The 18,929-nt window shown below is 40.3% G+C and overlaps 1 protein-coding gene and 1 long non-coding RNA gene across 4 annotated transcripts in view; one reads left to right on the top strand and one right to left on the bottom strand.

The window, feature by feature from the left end:
- LOC143164263 (uncharacterized) overlaps positions 1-18,929 on the top strand; it is a 35,843-nt gene that overhangs the window by 11,027 nt on the left and 5,887 nt on the right. The window contains exon 2 of the long non-coding RNA XR_012996042.1: positions 17,827-18,012. This is a non-coding gene — a long non-coding RNA (uncharacterized LOC143164263). The remainder of the gene's footprint in view (positions 1-17,826; positions 18,013-18,929) is intronic.
- Positions 10,398-18,929, bottom strand: part of CNTN6 (contactin 6) — a 158,117-nt gene continuing 149,585 nt past the window's right edge. For all 3 annotated transcript variants that reach the window (XM_076346681.1, XM_076346682.1, XM_076346683.1), the window contains exons 20-23: positions 17,588-17,774; positions 14,988-15,100; positions 11,657-11,825; positions 10,398-10,958 (exon numbers count right to left, since the gene is read on the bottom strand). In XM_076346681.1, the coding sequence (XP_076202796.1) occupies positions 10,858-10,958; positions 11,657-11,825; positions 14,988-15,100; positions 17,588-17,774 (570 nt within the window). In that variant the 3' untranslated portion in view covers positions 10,398-10,857. The remainder of the gene's footprint in view (positions 10,959-11,656; positions 11,826-14,987; positions 15,101-17,587; positions 17,775-18,929) is intronic.

The raw sequence follows: 18,929 nt of genomic DNA, 5'->3' as shown, positions 1-18,929 counted from the left end.
AACGTTTTTATACCTCAAGGTGTTTCTGTGGTGAAAGTAAAAGGTTTTGTGTTCACCAGCATTTATTTTGTGTTCTTTACTTTGGGCTAACAAGCCTGAGTCAGGAAACCACGCAGGGAAAATCAGTATGCTTTCTGAATACTGCAAGATCAATTTAAATCTACAAAGTTGCAGTGGGCTATATAAAGATTTATTAATCAAAACATTTGCAAAATATTGACTGTGCGCGTACGCTGTTAGGCCTGAGAGATCATCTGCGAAGTAAAGCTTGAATTAATCACTTCTTCTCATACATTAATCTTTGCAGAATAAAAAATATGTAGGAGATATTTGTGGATATTTTTCTGACTGTGTTTTGGTAATTTCATTCTCTAATTTAAAATTATTTCCACTCAACAGTTGTCATGTAGAGAGTAGAAACAAAAACTCAGGGTAAGCAGCCAAAGTGCGGCTCACAGAACAAATGTTGTTTTGGAGCGGGGCTGGCTGCCGTCTCCTCCCGACCCCCCCGAGGGGACGAGCCCAATGCGTGGAGCTCCCGCAGGGGCCAAGAACAACTGCAGAATAACACCGAGAGCATTTTGCTGCCTCTTTTGGCTGAAACTGCTCTAGTGAACACAGATCTAGGAAAATCTGGTTAGGAGGCTTTGGCAGTGCCTGTCGCCTGCAAAAATAGAGTTGTAACACAAGAATAAGGCAGAAGAAAATGTGTTACGGATTGAAAAAAACACATATTTTAGTATCCAACCAAAGAAATGTTCCCATTTTTCTTTTTTAAATTATGTTTTGTTTAAAAATCTGTCTTGCATTATCTAAATGAAAATATTATGCTAAAGCATTAAGTAAATGTTAAAACATGAAAACACTCTTCTAAAAAATTAGAAATTTTTAGGTTTTGTTCCCAATCAGAAACAAGGCAAAAAAAAAAACCCCAAAAAACCTGATATGCACTAAACCCCCATTTCTTCACAGCCCCAAAGGGGACCTACATTTTTGTCAGCTCTTTAAAAACATGAAGGCATCCACTTCTCTGTCTTATAGTCTCTGTAAACTACTTGCAGGTCTTTGGTTCCCAGCAAATTGCTTTAATGAAGATTTTGCTTGGAAAATATGTGGGTGTTTCAGTGTGCTTAGACCTCAAAAGAAATGTCATAAAAATCAAGTCTCTCTGATAAAGCAGTATACGATGTGTTTCCCAAACTGAAATTTCCCATCGTCAGAGGGCAGATGTCTTTCTGCCAGCGCCTGCTTGGCTGGGAGACGCTCACAGATAAGCAGACAGCATCCTGGCCGCCATGAATGATGATGAAAGCCTTATTAAACAGTGGATATTGTACTGATTAAAAACCGATGGCATAGTTTGGCCTGGGCTATTTAATGTTATTAAATGCCAAGGTATGTACCAGCATAGCCTGGAGTGCTTATGAATCAATAAGTGCTGGCAGGCTTATTTTACTTAAAGCTGGGAACTCCCACAAAATGACCATACTGTAGTTGATGTCTTTAATTTAAAAAAAAAAAAAGAATCAATTTGTAGGGCTGGCGTGATGGTAAGCAGCGACCATGATTTTATTTCATACGTGCCTTTTAGTGGTTTCATGAAGATGTTTTATAAAAAAAGTTTTAAAGTGCAAGGCATGTTATTATTTTATTTCCTCAGAACAAGGAATAAGCGAGAGCGCCAGCGATGTATTTATAGCAGGATGTATTTACAGAAGAAATCTTCCAGCGACTGGGGGGGGTAATGGGAGAGGCACACACAGCCCCTAATGCAGAGGAATGATTGGGAGCTCCTACTTATGAATGTAGTGCCATAGCTAAATTAGACAAATGATTATAGGCCCTAGATACCTCTGTCTGCTGCTATACACTGCCTACTACTGCAGAATCACTGTTTTGATTTTCCTTCTCAGGGAGAGAGGGGAAATGAAAAATGTATTACTCTTTTCATTACACAGCTCTCCATTTTCTGCTCCTTATATATATTTATATGTGTGTGCGTGTGTTTATGTATACATAAAAGCTCACTTAGTTACTAACTTTTTTTTTTTTTAATTTTATTTTTGCTAAGTGCACTCAACTCCTCTGTGCGGGCCAAGGGTGGGTGAGTGCAGCTGCAGGAGACGCTTGTGCCTGACATGCTGCACCTACCGCCGGGTACCGCTGGGGCAGCCCAGCCCGCAGCAATTCTGGGAACTATCTATTTAGTCTTTGGAGATAGAAATTCATTCTGAGGCAAAGAGTGAAACCTGATGCAAATCCATAAACCCAAACTATTCTCTGCATTAAATTCATTACTTAATGGAACGAACTTCGTCTTTTGCCAACTGATACAATAGGCGCAGAATGCAGTATCTCTCTTCTAACAGATAATTGTGAGAGATATGGGGAGAGAGGTGTGTGTATATTAAACAGGAGTAAAAGGATTATTTTATGGTTTAGACTTTAGGAGAAATTTTCAAAATCTTTGTGTGGCTCAGTAGCCAGAGAGTATCTCTGAACTGGAACAGTGTAGGTGTTGATAGACATTCTCTATAGAAGATTTTTCTCGATCTATAATAATTTTACTTTACATATTTCACTAGATAAGGCATATAGACAAATATATAAAAAATACACATATATAAAAAGAAATATAGCAATACTAACTTGTATATCTCATGCAGAACAGATTACATGAAATAAGAGTAAAGATGTTCCATCCTCTAGACAATTCTGAAATTTCTTACCACTGTGAATGAAAATGAAAACTGGAATGGTTCAAAAATTTATTCTGGACTATTCTTTTTTAAAACATTAGAAAGTCCTCTTGCAGTAATGCTGGAGAAATGTTATTATTTTCTATTCTAACATAAAACAGCGTGTGTCTGTGCTTGTGCACATCTGCACAAGCTGGAGTGGGAGAGAATGTGGTAAACCAGATACATCACTCATTATAAGCCTAAAAAACCTGCTAAGTAAAATGTTTATATGAAGCAAACCAGTGCGTGCATCATAAGAAAAAAAAGTCAGAGCATCAGAGACATTGAAAAAAATACTCAGTTTAATTCTGAGTCACTGGAAAATATATCTCCTGAAAATATCAAAAATCAGCATGTTCCTGTTAATGTTTTGCTCTGAAGAGACAGTGTTTTCTGATGGGAAACAGCTTCACGAAACGTTTTCCAACCAGCTGTAGCACAAATACTGCCAATTGTCATCGTGTGGAAAAGTGAAGAATACATTTTATTTTAGCTTCAATTCCAGCAGTGTGCAGGAAAGTGGCCTCTTTAATAGAAGTCTTTGAGCCAGAGAAGTGGCGGTGAGGAACATCGCCGTTAATGGGACAATAGACCTGATGTTCCTCTGCCCCTCTCCTGACCTTGAGTAAGCAAAAGCGTTGTTATGAAGCCCCACTCAGTAAAATGGTGTTTCTTCAGACAAGCTCATAAAATCAAATAATGATTGAACTGCCAAATTTCTGGATGCTCAGAGCTGATCATTGCTTTCCCATTTTATTTTATTCTTTTTCTTCTAAAAACAAGCAGGAAAAACTGCCGGCTAGAGCAGAACTTTTCTGCAGCTGCCCACCTTACTCTTTTTCTCTTTTCCTAGGGCTTTAACGACTGATCTGTCCCACTGATGTTTCTGTATGTTTGCTGTAATTTAGCTATATCGGCGTGCCGTTATTTGAAGTAGCTTTTGGCTTTTGAGGGCTCATTTAAAATCAAAGAGGAGCCAGCTTTGGCACTCCTTGGTGGCTGGTGTAGGGGGAGAGGGGCTGGCAAAATTCACGCTGTGTCTTTAACTGCGGAGTTTGAGACAAGGTTTCCTCTTTTTCTTTTCTTATTTGTTTCCGTATTTCTTCATCTGGCCTTTCGTGGGCCTTTCTACCCCTGCTCTGTTATGGCTCCTGTGAGCTGTGCAAGATTCTTCAGGAGCATTAATTCTGCTTGAAATTTGTCATCATAAAAGAAGCATTGAACCCTCGGGGGGGAGGCGGGGAGAGAAGTTGCAGTATTTGATGTATGGGTTTGCTTCGTTTGTTTGTTTCAAAATTTTTTAGAAATTCTGCAGGATAGATTTGAAGCCAGAGTTGACAGAGAGCCTCAAAATAGAGAGAATTTACCCATGAGAATATCTGCCTTTGAAGTTAATTTAGTTTTCCAAGCTCCTAATTAGAGACGTTGAAGGAAGCCACAATGCTTTGCGTGGGCGGTGGGGTGGATCTGGTGTCGTGACCCAGGTACTCGTCGGAAGGTGGACTTTCCTTAGCCAGGGTGGCCTGAGAGAACAGCTCCACCGGGAGAACAGCTAACAGCTGATGCAGTGTATCCCATCAAATGTTTCAGGGGCACAGGATGCTTCTTACCTCAATTTGGGACAACTTCACAACAGTCATGATAAACGGCAGTTATATCTGCTTTATGGCACTGTAAAGCAACGTCTGCCTGCCAGAGCCGGCTGGCAGAGGTGTTAGGAACAGCTCTAAGCTGCTTTGCTGCAGATATAGCGCGTTTCCTAATACAGCAGGAAAAAGAGCAACGTTTCATCCTTTCGGGGGGACCGTGGGATGTCTCAAGCCTTTCCACCTTAGGGGCCTGTCTGAAGCTCCCCATCTCTTGCTGGATGAAGAAGACAGAGATACTAGCATTAGAAACAGCAACAAGCTCTGAAAAATGCCTTCACCAGTTGAAGTTAGCAGAATGAACAGCAGTTTAATCCTCTTCTTCAAAATTCAAATACCTGCCTGTCTTTTTACCATCCAAGCCTTCCAGCTTGCTACCTCGCTAAGATTGTGGGCTGGATTTAACCCAACCAGGGTAATATCGTAGGGGTTAAGCCTTGTAACTTCTTTCCTCTGCCCTGCATCAGCATTTGTCTCCTACTTTTCTCTGCTAGAAGCAGGAATACAAAAAAGTACTTCTAGCTCAGCCAGTGGATGATTTTTATCAGCTCATTTTAGTCAATAAAGAAAGAAGTCAATCACTCCTGGAAAACAGCACTTTCCAGTACTGTATGTACCCGGCCAGTACAATCACAGAATAAATCAATAACCACATTAATCAATACGATGTAAACTGCTGATCTCTGTGGATAAATTGTACCGGTATAAGAAGGCTTTCAAATAAATTCTAAACCCACTCAAACTGCATAGGCTTTAAATCTACTAAGGGCAGTGGGACATGTGAAAGATTTGTGCTGTTTCTCTTTAAAATCTCTGGGATAGCAGAGCTGCAGAATAATGTAATTAAATCATGCTAGCAGTGCTCACACACTCTCACACACAAAGTCTACTTCAATAACAGTCCCAGAAAATATCCCTTAACTCAAATCTGCCAGCAACGGGGGATTTCTGGCATCGTGAGATACCTCAGGAGAAAAGGCCAGGCTGAATAGGAAGGGGTGCACAGAGAAGGCTGACCTGCAATCTGGTTATTTTACAGCCCCGACAGCTGTAGGAGGTTTTGCTCCTCTAGGCACCTCCGTTTTTTATAAAACCCTGAACCTAAGCATCTCGGTTTTTATTTTACATATTGCCATAATAGCAGTCCCATGCAAGACCACTGGCAGAGACTACAAACGCATTGCTTGTAAGGGAAAAACTGGGTTATGCCTAAGGAAACTGGACTCGCGGCAGCAGCGCGGCTTGCAGCAGGTTGTCTCTCTGCTCCAGCTGCATTGCCCTGTATGCATGGCTGGCAAACAAGCAGAAGGAGACAAACAGGAATATAATTTGTGAAAATTTGTGTTGGGCTTTTCACCGTGGGTCTGAATGTGTTGTGGAAAAGGAGATTGTTAGGAGGGGATGATAGCCATCAAGCTGTACATAGCATTAGTAGGAATGCAGAAGGGATGTGCACAGGTGGTAGGTATGGGCTGAAGGGAGATTTCATGCTTTAGCGTAATACTTAATAGAGCTACAGTGAGCAGGTTAGGGTCATACCAGCCGTTTCTGGCAGAGCAGAAACCAGAGCCATGCAGGGCAGTGTCCAAGCCAGTGCCTTAATCAACCTTGCCCATCTCCTACACCGTCTGTAGAAAGCTGTACTCACTCAAGTGCAAAAATTCTAGAGACTTGAACGTATCTTGTGAAAAACTTGCATATTATAAGGGGTCTTCTAGTATCCTTTCGTGCTTCAGAATTATTCCAATTCATTCTCTAAGGATGCGAAATATTTGTAGCCATTTTTCAGTACTGAAATATATTGGCATATATAGAATAGGTTAAGTAAAGAAATTATACATAACAGTATTATTAATATGACATTTTAATTGCTATATCAGACATATTTTCAAGCACTAAATGCTAGGAACTGATAAAAAGAAGAAGTTCGTGTTAAAACAAGCCTGAATGATTGAAGCCATTAAGAGGCCTTTATTGTACCATGCTGTCAAAATGTCCACCTGACCTTTTCTACATGGTAAATTTCTCCAAGAAAGTTTTCATACAAGCTATTTTAATAGCCCTGATTCACACACACACACACAGTTTTTGGATTAGATAATGGTCAGAGCAAGAGAAATGCCAGATCCTTACATATACTCTGAAGATGACCAGGGGCATTATATATATATACTAAGTCTCTGCAACCTTGTTTAAATTTTTAGATAGACAGATATTTCTGAATGCATCATTTGCCATTCTTTTACACTTTCAGTCGATAACAATCCTGTAAGTGGCAGCCCTCCACTAATTCACACTCAGTAGCAGAAGGCAGAATATAGACATTATCTCAGCTCAGTGGCTGAGGCAGGCTGGACCACTCCTTGGCATAAATAATGCGAGGCGATGCGCATTCCCACGCTACCTGTGCTTTGAAGAGCTCATCATCCTTGTAGCAATAGTTCAATAGTCTGCTGCTAGTATTATCATACCTCAGTCCACGTTCACCCAAAGGCCATATTGTGGCTGCACCTACATAGGCACTTGAAACCTAATATTCGGGAGCACTGAGATGCAGCAACTCTCCGGCACTTCGAGGGAAATTGTGGGGGACGGTGCCTTGGAAATATCAGTGCCGGAAAGAATCAAAGGCATTGGTTTATTCAGCCTAGGGCAGGTTCTGCCTTAGCTTTTGCCCAGGGAAAGGCAAAGAGAGGTTGGACACATGCTCCCTGAAAAGACAAAAGTCTGCGGAGGGGTGTAAGGAGGGAGGCAGGATCCCCAGACCCTGGCCTACAGCAGCCCAGTGCGTCCCAAACCCTCTCCGAGCAAAGTAATTCTCTCTTCCACACAGGCTCTGCAAATCATTGGGGGAAATTCTCTGCCACTGCAGTACAGTCAGATATTAATAAAATCTTTTTCCACTCTTACAACATATTTATACGTGTGTGATTTAGAGCTCTGTGTCAAGTTGTCACCAGGGCTGCATTCCAGCGACCTGCAGAAAACACAGGGTGTTTCTGCACTTCAGGATAATGTTGATTTAGGGGCTGGTACAATAACACACATGGGCTATTTTATTTAGTTTCTTGGCATTCATATTCAAAAATTGCCCTATAAAGAAGGGAGAAGGCATTAAAAAAGTTTAAATGCTCTTAAATCACGAAGAAACATTGTGTTTAGAGTGAACTGAAACATTTGGATAGACTCAAAATTGCTTTTTTCATGGAGAAATATTTTGTTGATGTGTTAAATTTAAAATGAAAATCTCTGACTGTGACTCTTTTTCATTTTTTGGTACTTTGCTTAGGTTATCAAAATAAAATAGGTATTACTTTTCCAGCTATTTGAAAACTTAGGCTGGTCTGTGATTTGATCTGGTGCCTCTAAAATCTGGTGAGACTGGGCCCAAGGTTCCCTGCATTGGGCACCTTTAAGTGGGGTTTTTAATTCAGCTTCCTAGTTGCTAAAAATCAGGGGCGTTACGGAGTTTTTTGTTTTACTTTTTCCATTGTTTTAATTTCGACTTCTGGTTTTAGGGGATTTATACTGTTCCTATTTTCAAACTTTTTCCTGCAACCGTGAGTGACAAAACTATTTTTTGACCCTTTTTTATTTTAATGAAAGCTGCCAGTCATCTGAACTCTTTCTATTTCAGCATCACGTGCTTTAACAATATTTTCACGTGAAAAGGAGAGCTGGACTTTCACTGCTTTGGGCAGCTCAGATGTCAGTCCGTCCTAGTGAAACACCAAAAAAGAACTGGGGAGCCGAAGAGAAGAAAATGAACCTGCACAAGTTAGAGGGCTACATTGATTTAGGGAGGACGGGGCGGCTATCATATCTATATTTAAAGGGATTCTCCTTAAGACTGCTTAGGAGTTCTGCTCCCAAGGCAGAATAGTCACTGGGCAATCCACTTGTGCTCCAGCTCTAAGGGAGTTCAGCAAGGGAATAGCTTTACTCATGTTAGTTGTCTTCCTAGGTTGTCCCTTACTTTAAAAAGGGCTACTCCCACGGGAATGACAAAACAGGACCAATGTAGAAATTATGAAGTTAAACACTGGAGACATAAAGAGCCTGATTTTGAAAACTATCTTCCACAGTGAGAAAAGTACTTTGCAAAGAACATCAGTAATGCATACAGAAATGAACACAAATCTGAAGAAATGATTCATTGTTTAGTTTCACTGCAAAGAAAAATGTTTTTACTTCATTAGGTTATTATCAAGATTTTTAATACCATATCCTCTTCTTTCTAAACTCTTCTCTTCCTTTGAAAGCTATATTAAACCTCTTCCTAATAACTCCTGCATCTTTGTAGAAACCCCAGAGGACAGGCTTCTAAAAGTGGCATTATATTTCTAGAGCCTCCCTGTAATTAAGCATCTATCAGGCCTTCTATTCAGTTGTATATAACTGCTCTGCAGAAAATCTCTCTTCGCTTTAATAAAAAGAGATGTTTTGTTTAAACTTAGCAGAAGGATTGCATTTAGGTTATGAAATGTAAGAATTTTAGATTCGGTTTAATGGGGGAAAAAAAAAAGTACCCATTGCTTAATGGACACAAGAAGGTCTGCAAGTGAGCTGCCACGGCAGAGGGCAGTTCCTGCTGGGGACCTGCTGGGAAAGGATGATGCAAAAAGCTCTGTCAGAGCTCCACCAAATAGTGGTCAACTCTGGTGAACCATTTTGTTGAATTCAGTATGGGAATTATTAAACATCACCAGGTGTAAGTGATATTTGCTTATCCACAGTAAAGAAACCCCCCCAAGTTTCTACAGTCACTTCTTTAGCGAGACTGCAGCTGCACAGCCATGAGAACATGAAACACACTCTCTTTTGGCTTTGATAGCGTCAACACAGGATGCAAATGGTTAACGGTGAGCGCAACTCCACGTGAAACGCCTTGTCCTAGGGACTTAATACCCTTTTCATCCTCTGGAGTCCTTAGGTCAAAATCGGACATCGGTCTGTAATGCATGCTTTTGCAACGTTTTTATCATTTATGATTTTATTTTATGTCAGTGTGTGTGGAGTTCTCCCTGGAAGTCCAACGCATGGGCTCTGTGAGTAGTCTCAGGAACCAAAGTTTTGGTAGCTTCCTATATGAATTCACATTTTAGACTCTTGCTGCCAATTTGGTGTCCCATACCGACGGCTAAGAAACAGCATGTTTAATACGCTGTTTGAAGGATTTTCATGCACAGATGAACCTCTATCCTTTTGCTCGTTTGTGTGATTACACATCACCATCCCCATTTGAACCTTTTTCTTTTAAAAAATATCGGGGGATATTTGGTTCACTTGTAGTTATAAATGGTTACAAAGATGACACAACACATATTTGACAGTGGTGAAAAGAAAATATACTTCAGAGTGAAGTGGGAAGGAAGAAAAGGTCCCTCAATAATGATATAAGACAATAAAATACCTTTTATCAGATGTTAAAGTTGACACGTGTGACTTCACATTTTGAGCTGTATCTACTGACTTGAAAGCAATGCTCGGTCTGGTGTTTAATTTGTCATTCTAATAACTCAATAGATTGAAGGGCTTAGTTAGATGCTTTTATTTATATTTCAAGATGATGAAAATCAATGTTCTTCTCATTTACCTTCGTACCCAGCCCAAAGATAAATTTACACTTTCAAGCTACAGCAAAGAATAACAGCATCAGGTGAGAGAGCAACTGAACCTGCTTGAAGACAGATATATTTCAATCTCCCTTCAAAAAAGGTATTCAGCATCTCTGCTAGTTTTGTTGATCAGAATAGTCTTTGCATGAAAAAGTCCTTTAAAGTGTATTTGAGAATATGTACAGTATCTCATATTATAAAAGGTACTGTCTCCTTCAGATCTAGTTCAAGGCTTGCTGATGCCATTGGAAGTCTTTCTATTGAATTCAGTGGGCTTTGGGTTGGTACATATGATTCCTTTTATTTGTTTCCCTTTTCTGAAGAAAATAGTACAGTACACTTCATATAATGCATTGTATGACACACCCTGTAATACAAACAAGTGCAAAAAGTAAACAAATAGCTTTTATTTAATTGAAAGTTTTTTACAGGTTACATTGAAGAACGTGAGATGAATACTATCCACATCACAAGCAACTGCAAGTCTCTTCTTCTCTCAGTTATAACAGCTTGGCACAGGTCTTTCATGTCTGACATACCATTACACTGGAGTTTCAATAAGAACTACTGCTTGTAAAAAATTTGAGACCACTCTCCTCACAATCTCAAGTTACGTTTGGCACCACTCCATTTAATTAATGCATATACATTTATCCATTAATTTCAAAGCTTATTTTTAAAAATTAATGTAATATTGATGCCTAATGTTTTCTTAATAATAGACCACTTCTACCTCCCTCCCCCATCCCCACTATTTTTCTTTATCAGGAATGTTGGTCGTGGTGAAGTATTAAGGTAAAATCTACACATGGTTTATTTTTAAAAGTCCATGGCTGAGCATTGCTTTAATCATCAAGGAAAAGGGTATATAAGAACAGAACTCAATAGCAGGATCCCAGATGTCAATATATGGTTTGCCCTTTGGGACAATTTTATTCCTCCAGAGCTTATACCTGTAAAAATATGAGCATACAAAATTTTCTGACAAAAGTAAACTTGTGTCAAAAAAATATTTTTCTATGCATTTTAGCATAACAGTAACCTTTGTTCTATTTTCAAAATGAAACATTAAATAGAAATGTTATTTCTATTTATTTATTTTTTCAGTTGTAGAAGCAGTTCCATGGATTATGGTTTCGAATCGGCTTCCCACCCTCCCTGTGAATATCTACTTTCAGGAGGGTTTTGGCTAGTTTGTTACAAACGTGTGTTCCGTTTTGCATGTATAATAAGGTATTTATGAGGGCAGAGACTGGATCCCGGGCAACCCCACCCCAGCCGTGGAGCAGGGCTGAGGTTCTCTGTCTCAGCAGCAGCAGCAGCAGCAGCAGCTCCAGAGCAGACCAAGAGGCACGTTACACGTGAGAGCTGCAGCTTTGACTTTAATAAGAAAGCTTATTTCTCTGCCCTTCCCTGAGCATTAAAGGCCAGGGCAGATGGAGACCTACACTATCACGACATCTAGGTGTCGTGCAAAAAACATTCTCCGCTAACGAATGCGAGAGTGCCAGAGACTAATCTACATGTACCCAGCTTTACCAAGCAACGGGAGGAAGGCAATGGAAAGTCTGTTAATCTATTGTACGTCTTAGAGGCACACAGATTTCTTATTATGCAATAACATTCAGAGAAAAAAAAAAATCTCACGTACTTGATATTTTCGGAATCCTAATTTCCTCACTGCTGCTGCCATCCCCACCGTCACTGACTGTTCTTATTTCTATGAGATAATCTTCTTCAAATGGTACCAGAAGTTCAGCTGAAGTGTTGTTTGTCTCCAGTATATGCATTTTGCTATGTCTGTTTTGTCTATATAAAATCTAAGTAAAAAGTGATTAGAAAACAAGAGTTACTTAATTTTTTTTAAGGTTTAATGGATTTTCTTTGGCTGAGAATGTCTTTCATGTCACAAACTTTTCAGAGCACTATCAGCATCCTGCAGAGTATTAAACTTAATTCAAAATGTAGAAATATGTTCTGCAGAATTTTGTGATGGAGACCACAGCGGGCATTTACTCCACCTGTGTTTTGCAGGAGAGCCTTTGCCTGCTAGAACTGAGGCTCACCTTGAAAGCAGCGTTATGAAATCCTTATCCAATACACTTCTGCTCTTCTGTAAATACGGAAGTTAGGCACACCTTTAAACAAGACTTCAGCCTGTAACAACTTTTATATCCAGAACTAATGTGACACATCAGGAACTGAAGTTTTAGGGTTTTTTTTTAAAATTCACCTGTTTGTGGTGAGCATTTATAGTCAAATAGAAATACTCATGTTGACTTTCATGCAAAATTACCACTTGCTTAAGAAAACATGGGACATTGCATAGCGATATGTTTTTAAAGACTTCAAGAAAGGACAGAAATTTGGATGGTAGCCTCTGGTTTTCCACTTAGGAAGCACATTTCTACAACTAAACATGACGGATCCAGTGCCTGCTTGCACTTAGGTCTTTTTGCTAATGAGTCATTGGGCTAAGGTGCAGAGCAGCTTGGGGAGTCTAGGCAGGGATCCTACAGGCTATGATCAGCTTTTTTCCTCCAAGAAGCCTTTCTTCCTTGCTAGCACAGCAATGCCAGCGTTTGACTCCTTTCTATTGACAATCTTTTGACGTATTTATGCTAAAAAGAGCAACTGAAGAGCAAAGCAGAAGCAGAAACAGGGATCATAACAACAAATACCGCAGCAAGTACTTACAGCACTCTTTCCACATCAAAATGTAATAAGCAAGTATGGCCTAGAAGCAGGTAGGTTAGTGTGCTGGTTTTGGCTGGGATAGAGTTAATTTTCTTCATAGTAGCTAGTAAGGCTAGCTACTATGGTAAGGCCATTTTGGAGCAGGTTTACTTCTGAAGGGACTGTGGCTGTGGGTAAGGCCACGCTGGAGCAGGTGTATCTGAAGGCATTGTGGCCCGTGGAGAAGGCCATGCTGCAACACGTGCGCCTCAAAGCGACCGTGGCTGTGGATAAGTCTATGCTGCAGCAGGTGTAACCCTGGAGAGACTGTGGATCATAGATAAGGCTGCACTTGGAGCAGGTACACCCCTAAGGGACTGCAGTCTGCGGATAAGTCCAAGCCAGAGCAGGGCAAGGGGAGGAGTTAATCGCAATGTTAAACCCTATGGTCTGGTCCAAAGGGGCCAGGGGTGAAGATTGTAATGGAAATACCTTTAAATTGTTGTAACCAATGGTTTGAGTTGCATGTTATAGGAATTACTATAGCAGGAACGCCCTGAACCAATGGGAGAGAAGCCTGACAAGCAGCCGTGCAAGTGCAGCAGTGACCCGACCTGAGCTGGCTTTGGTAATCCCACACAACACACCACCTCTCCTGTCCTGAGTGACCACCATCACAGATGGAGCCCAAAGTCATGGACTAAATGAACTCAGTGGACATTTTGTGGACGGTTATGGACATTTTACAGACATTTCACAGGGGTGGTCCATAGACTAAGGGAATGATATCTGTGCATTGTATCAAATGATGGGAAGAGGGGTGGTGGTTAATGAGGAAGTATTGGATAGCGTGGGACCTGAGCACGATGTAAATGGTACGGAATAAGGGGTGGAGAATGTGCTGGTTTTGGCTGGGGTAGAGTTAATTTTCTCCATCATAGCTAGTATGGGGCAATGTTTTGAATTCGTGCTGAAAACAGTGTTGATAACACAGGGATGTTTTCGTTCCTGGTGAGCAGTGCTGACACAGAGTCAAGGCCTTTTCTGCTCCTCACCCCACCCCACCAACGAGCAGGCTGGGGGGGGCACAAGAGGTTGGGAGGGGACAGAGCCGGGACAGCTGACCCCAACTGACCCAAGGGATATTCCACACCGTATGGCGTCATGCTCAGCATGTAAAGCTGGGGGAAGAAGAAGGAAAGGGGGGACGTTCGGAGTGATGGCGTTTGTCTTCCCAAGTCACCGTTACGCGTGATGGAGCCCTGCTTTCCTGGGGATGGCTGAACACCTGCCTGCCCATGGGAAGGAGTGGATGAATTCCTTGTTCTGCTTTGCTTGTGTGCGCGGCTTTTGCTTTGCCTGTTAAACTGTCTTTATCTCAACCCACAAGTTTTCTCACTTTTACCCTTCCGATTCTCCCCCCCATCCCACCGGGGGGAGTGAGCGAGCGGCTGGGTGGGGCTGAGCTGCCGGCTGGGGTTAAACCATGACAGTTAGACACAAAGGAAAAAAGCTTAGTAGTCTAGTTTTAACTTTTTCCCCAGTGTGTGGAGCTACTCAAACACACTCACTAGGGTGGAAAAGAATATGATCTCAAGAAAGATTGCAAGGTGGGTTTTTTTTATGTCCTTTTTCTCCCTAGACATAAATAACTCTGTGTAGACACTAAAATGCCAAGCAACATGAGGATCTTGATCCTGAGAACCTTTCCTCATGTAAGCATTCTCCACCTCCTCTGTTTTTACAGTCCTTCAGGAGTAAAAAAGACTTTCCCTGAGTCTTTTGGGGTCAGAGCCACTGCAAACAAACTTTAAACTAAATTTTTATTTCCTCAAAAAATAGATTTATGGGAGTGCTTTTTACTTGATTCACATTGATCTTTATGTGAGTATCTTCCTATCTCTTTTCAAAGGTACCTTTATGAATTACCAGAGAGTGAGAACTTTTAAATGTGTTTTATGCCTGTCTTTAATGCTTAAGAGACTGTTCTCTACTTCTTATATATGTGTAAAACTCCTTCCCCAAAAAGATGTGAATGCAAGAATCTTAGATGAGTGAGATTACAAGGGAAAGGGGACAAGAGAGATCCTCTGTTACGGACAGAAAATCCCTGTGTCGGGATCAAGAGGTCCTACTCTGAACGAACAGAGCTCTTCTTCCATTTGTATAAATGTCAGCCAACCACCCCAATAACTCCAGAAAAGTCACTGTTTTCCAGGTAATGAGCAGTCACATTTCCACAAGTCACTGTTTGTACCTCTATTATAAACAAGACGTCTGATTAATGAGATAAAGAAATGACTTACTTTGTAGCCTAGCACCTCTGATTCATTCTCCATTGTTTTTACGTGTTCCCAGTTCAAGCAGATTTTGGAATTTGTCAGCTTCCAGGCGATGTTTGCCGGGGGTTGACTTGGTGCTTTGAAAAAAAGACGATGATAACCACAAAATACAACTGAATATTAATTTGCATAGTGTAATTGAACGAGTTGCTGACATGGAAGTACCAAATGCATGGGTGATTCAAATCTAAAAGAGTAAAAAATATTTTCCAGTCCATCATTGCTCTCATATTAGTCAGAATAAAGATCTGTTCAAACCACTTACTGTGAGAATTCACTTTTGAAATTAGGAAAAGCCTGACAGTGTCTGACAGTTCAAGTTATATTTGATAGATTTTGTTTAAGTACTACGTTGTTCCTATCTGTATTTTAATGTACTAGAGAATGTTTTGCTGTATGGATTTCAGAAAAAGCTAAAACTAAGAGCAAAGTACAAAAGACGAGATTTTCATCAGCCATGAGGACAGGTTACAAAGAGCTACACATTAAAGTCTCCATGTGATCCATCATGAAACATTGTAGATTTTATAAATTCTCAGCACAATAGGCTGAGAGTAGCTTTTCAAAGGCTTTTTATGCCTAAGTGCCAGGACTTTGAAAATTTGCCTACAAGTGACTGAAATCGAATCCTGTGTGAACATGTGAAGTTGAAACTGTGCCTTTGAACTGTAGCTCAGATTTAGAACAACACGTTATCTCCTTCTCCACGGTACGTCCTCCTGGACCCTGACTGGGAGGACGGCACTGGGGGTGTTAGAGGAAATAAGGACTTGAACAGAATTAAAAAAAAGGAGGAGAGATTTGGAGAAATATGTTGTGGATATCCCAGACCTGACTAAAACGCTTAACTTCTGGGATCCTTCTTTTCTCCCTACAGTTCCTATATATTGATGATTAATGTATGTAACTTGGAAGGTACTGTTCATGTGGTAATACTCCACAATTTCTTTTCCCATGGAGGTAGAATAAATTGATGGTGCTTAGTCTCTACAATAATGGCATGCACAGAACATTGTAGGAATCCTGGACAATGAGTAGGAAGACAGAACTATTACTCTGAAGCCAACAGCTCCTGCTGTAGATGTACATTGTTTATATTCTCTTGACATATTATCTCCACTCATATTGAAAGCGTTTGCATCTTTCAGAGACCAGAGCTTAAAATTTTAATATATGTTTTTAAATATTAAAGGGGTTATTTTTACTTTAATTTTTAAGTGAACCATTAGCACAATCCTGAATTTGACAGAAGATGAAGTCAATGTAAAACAAAAGCAAATTTATTCCTTATATGTCTTGTCACTTGACTGCCATGTCTTTAACTTGTCTTTCATACATATGCACATACAAATATAGAGAATCATTTCCAGACATGAGTCTATTTTCTATTAAGAAATTGCCTGTGAGAAGAGTTCTGTTTGAGTCCTTAAAAAATACCTTCTCTGGCTTTATTTTGATTTATGTTATTTACATTAAATGGTAAGTTTTATTATGAACTCATTTTACAAGTTGGTTCCTGTCTGCAGTTAAGTAATAGCATGGAACAGCACAAGAGCAGAGTTGGTGAAAGACAGGAGAAATATTTCCCTTTTTGTGCAAAAGGGCTTATCAGTTGTTTACTGGGAAAACATAGTCCAAGGAAAGTATAAAAAACTGGAATGCTTAAACAGTAATGACATTGGGGCACATGGGTACACAGCAGATTACCAAGATTTCCTTCTTTACGACTATTTTTCCTTAGTGAATATTTACTTCACAGGTTCAATCCTGCAGGATGGTGCTCAGTACTTCCTTATTACCTTGGAGGATGGGCCTATGAAAGCATCGGTTTCATGAAGCTGCTTCTCACAAACAGAATAACATATGGTTTTGCTTCTACAGTTGCAGAAAATTTAAAAAATTAATGACTGAATAGTATTTGTATGAATGTATCCCATATGCTACCCTCAGTAGTGCACAGTTTAAAGGTCTCAAAAAAGCACTGTATTTGGAGCATTTAACATTTTTCTTTTAAAACTCAAACCCGTATTCCCATAACCAAATCTGTTGTCGGACCTGTGGAACATCTTTCCTGTATTGACTCTGCATCTCTTTTGAAACCTCCTGAAAGCAAGCGGCGTGCTGTTGCAATGCAAAAGGAAATCCTTCCTAACAATTGCTACTCTATAGGAACACAGACACCGGTGGTATCTAATTTTGTAGGTGTACAGAATTACTTTAGCATATAAATAGAATAGGATAAATGAAATAACCTTCCCAGGTCTGATTTAAGTTGATGAGAATTTTGACTTCCATTGAGACAGAACTGAAGCCCAAACTAAATATTACATTAATGTCTGAAGTACCAGAGTCTGAATAACCTTGATGGTGATCACAAAAATATTGTCAGGGAGAGATCGAGAAGTTTCTTAGTCACAGATTTTGTTGCTTAATTTTATGGAGAATTTTGGGATCCAGTTTTCTTTGATATTGCAACATTTATCAGATGTGGGCCACGGTAAGCTGAAATGTCACTATCACACTTGGGAGTTTGCAACATTTGTTGTACGAAATTGAATACTCACGTGATTTTTTAGTGGTGACATTTACCGGGGTGCTAGAGGGCCCCGTCCCTGCAGTGTTGTAAGCTCGAACTGTTGCAAAATACACTGTGTTAGCTTTTAGTCCTGTGATATTTTTGGCTGTTACGTTCCCATTGACTCTGACTTTACCAGCTGTGCTTTCCTTGGGATCATCAGTCCAATATAAAACCTGAAAAGCCAGAACAAAGAACAGGCAATTCACTGTTTTCCATCAATTACAGATTTGGCTGGGAAGCAGACACGCTGACAATGAAGATTTCAAGGAATGCAAGATTTTTTGTATTCAAAACCAGCAGGAAATAAAACCAAGCATGAATATTTATAGAGAAGAAATAAAATTTCAGAGACTGAATACCAATTAAGGAAGTAAATGAAATCCTTAACTTTATAGATGTCCAAAGGACAAGGTGAGAAATTTTAAAAGCTTGTTTGGTTTTATGGTTTGAACACATTTGAAGAAAACTTTAAAAGATACAAAGAAACATTTATCTGAGTCATCTAAGTGGTTTTTTAATTATTTTGTATCCTGCCTCTAGTTTTGATTCAGTGACAGCTATTTACACCTGATTTTTTTTATTTTTTTTCTGTGAGTAATTGTTTTAGGAAGGTTTGTGTACTGTACGGGACTCCTATTACCTTCATTTATACATTTGTAATGATAGGAGAGAATTTAAAGTATTTCTGAGTTGCTTTACTCTTGGTTTATCCTATCTACAAAAAAAATTGTTTCACTGTGCAAGTAAATGCCCAGGAATCATACCTGAGGTTACTTCGAAGTACCCCAGTTATTGATACAAAAATCTGCTCCCCCCTCCGCCGGAGGGACCTCTGGTCCGTCCTGTGGATGTCAGATGCAGCTGACACTGGGTTTCTGCTCCCGCTGGGTGCTGGAGACCAGAGCGAAGCCAGAAGCAGCACAGCTGTCTGAGTGCCACCGGGGTCCCGCAGCATCCATGCGTCCTCACAGCTCCCCCCGCTCAGACCCTGAAATGCCTGTCCCTGGATCCGGCCCTGGACTTGATGCCGTGACACCAGCAATGCACCCCAGTGCACCAGGCAAAAAACCTGTCAGTTATTAGTAAATGAGCAGGTGTTCACTACGAATAGGAGTGAGAAACCAAAAGCCTTTCAAACATGCCACAGCCCAAGCTTTGGAGAGCAATGAAGTGCATTTATCCTGGTTTCTTCTGTAAGCAATGCTACGGGTCATGTGCATGCCCTCAAACTATTAAGTACCCCATCGTGCTCAGACAGCGTTACAGCTGTGTAAGAAGAGGAGGATCAGCTTTGTTTTGTGGAGTCAAGCACAAGTCCTTTTATAGTA

Source organism: Aptenodytes patagonicus, chromosome 8 (genome assembly GCF_965638725.1).
Source record: "Aptenodytes patagonicus chromosome 8, bAptPat1.pri.cur, whole genome shotgun sequence".
Taxonomy (NCBI): domain Eukaryota; kingdom Metazoa; phylum Chordata; class Aves; order Sphenisciformes; family Spheniscidae; genus Aptenodytes; species Aptenodytes patagonicus.
The sequence above is the reverse complement of the archived record's forward strand: the minus strand, read 5'-3'. Positions and strand labels throughout refer to the sequence as shown.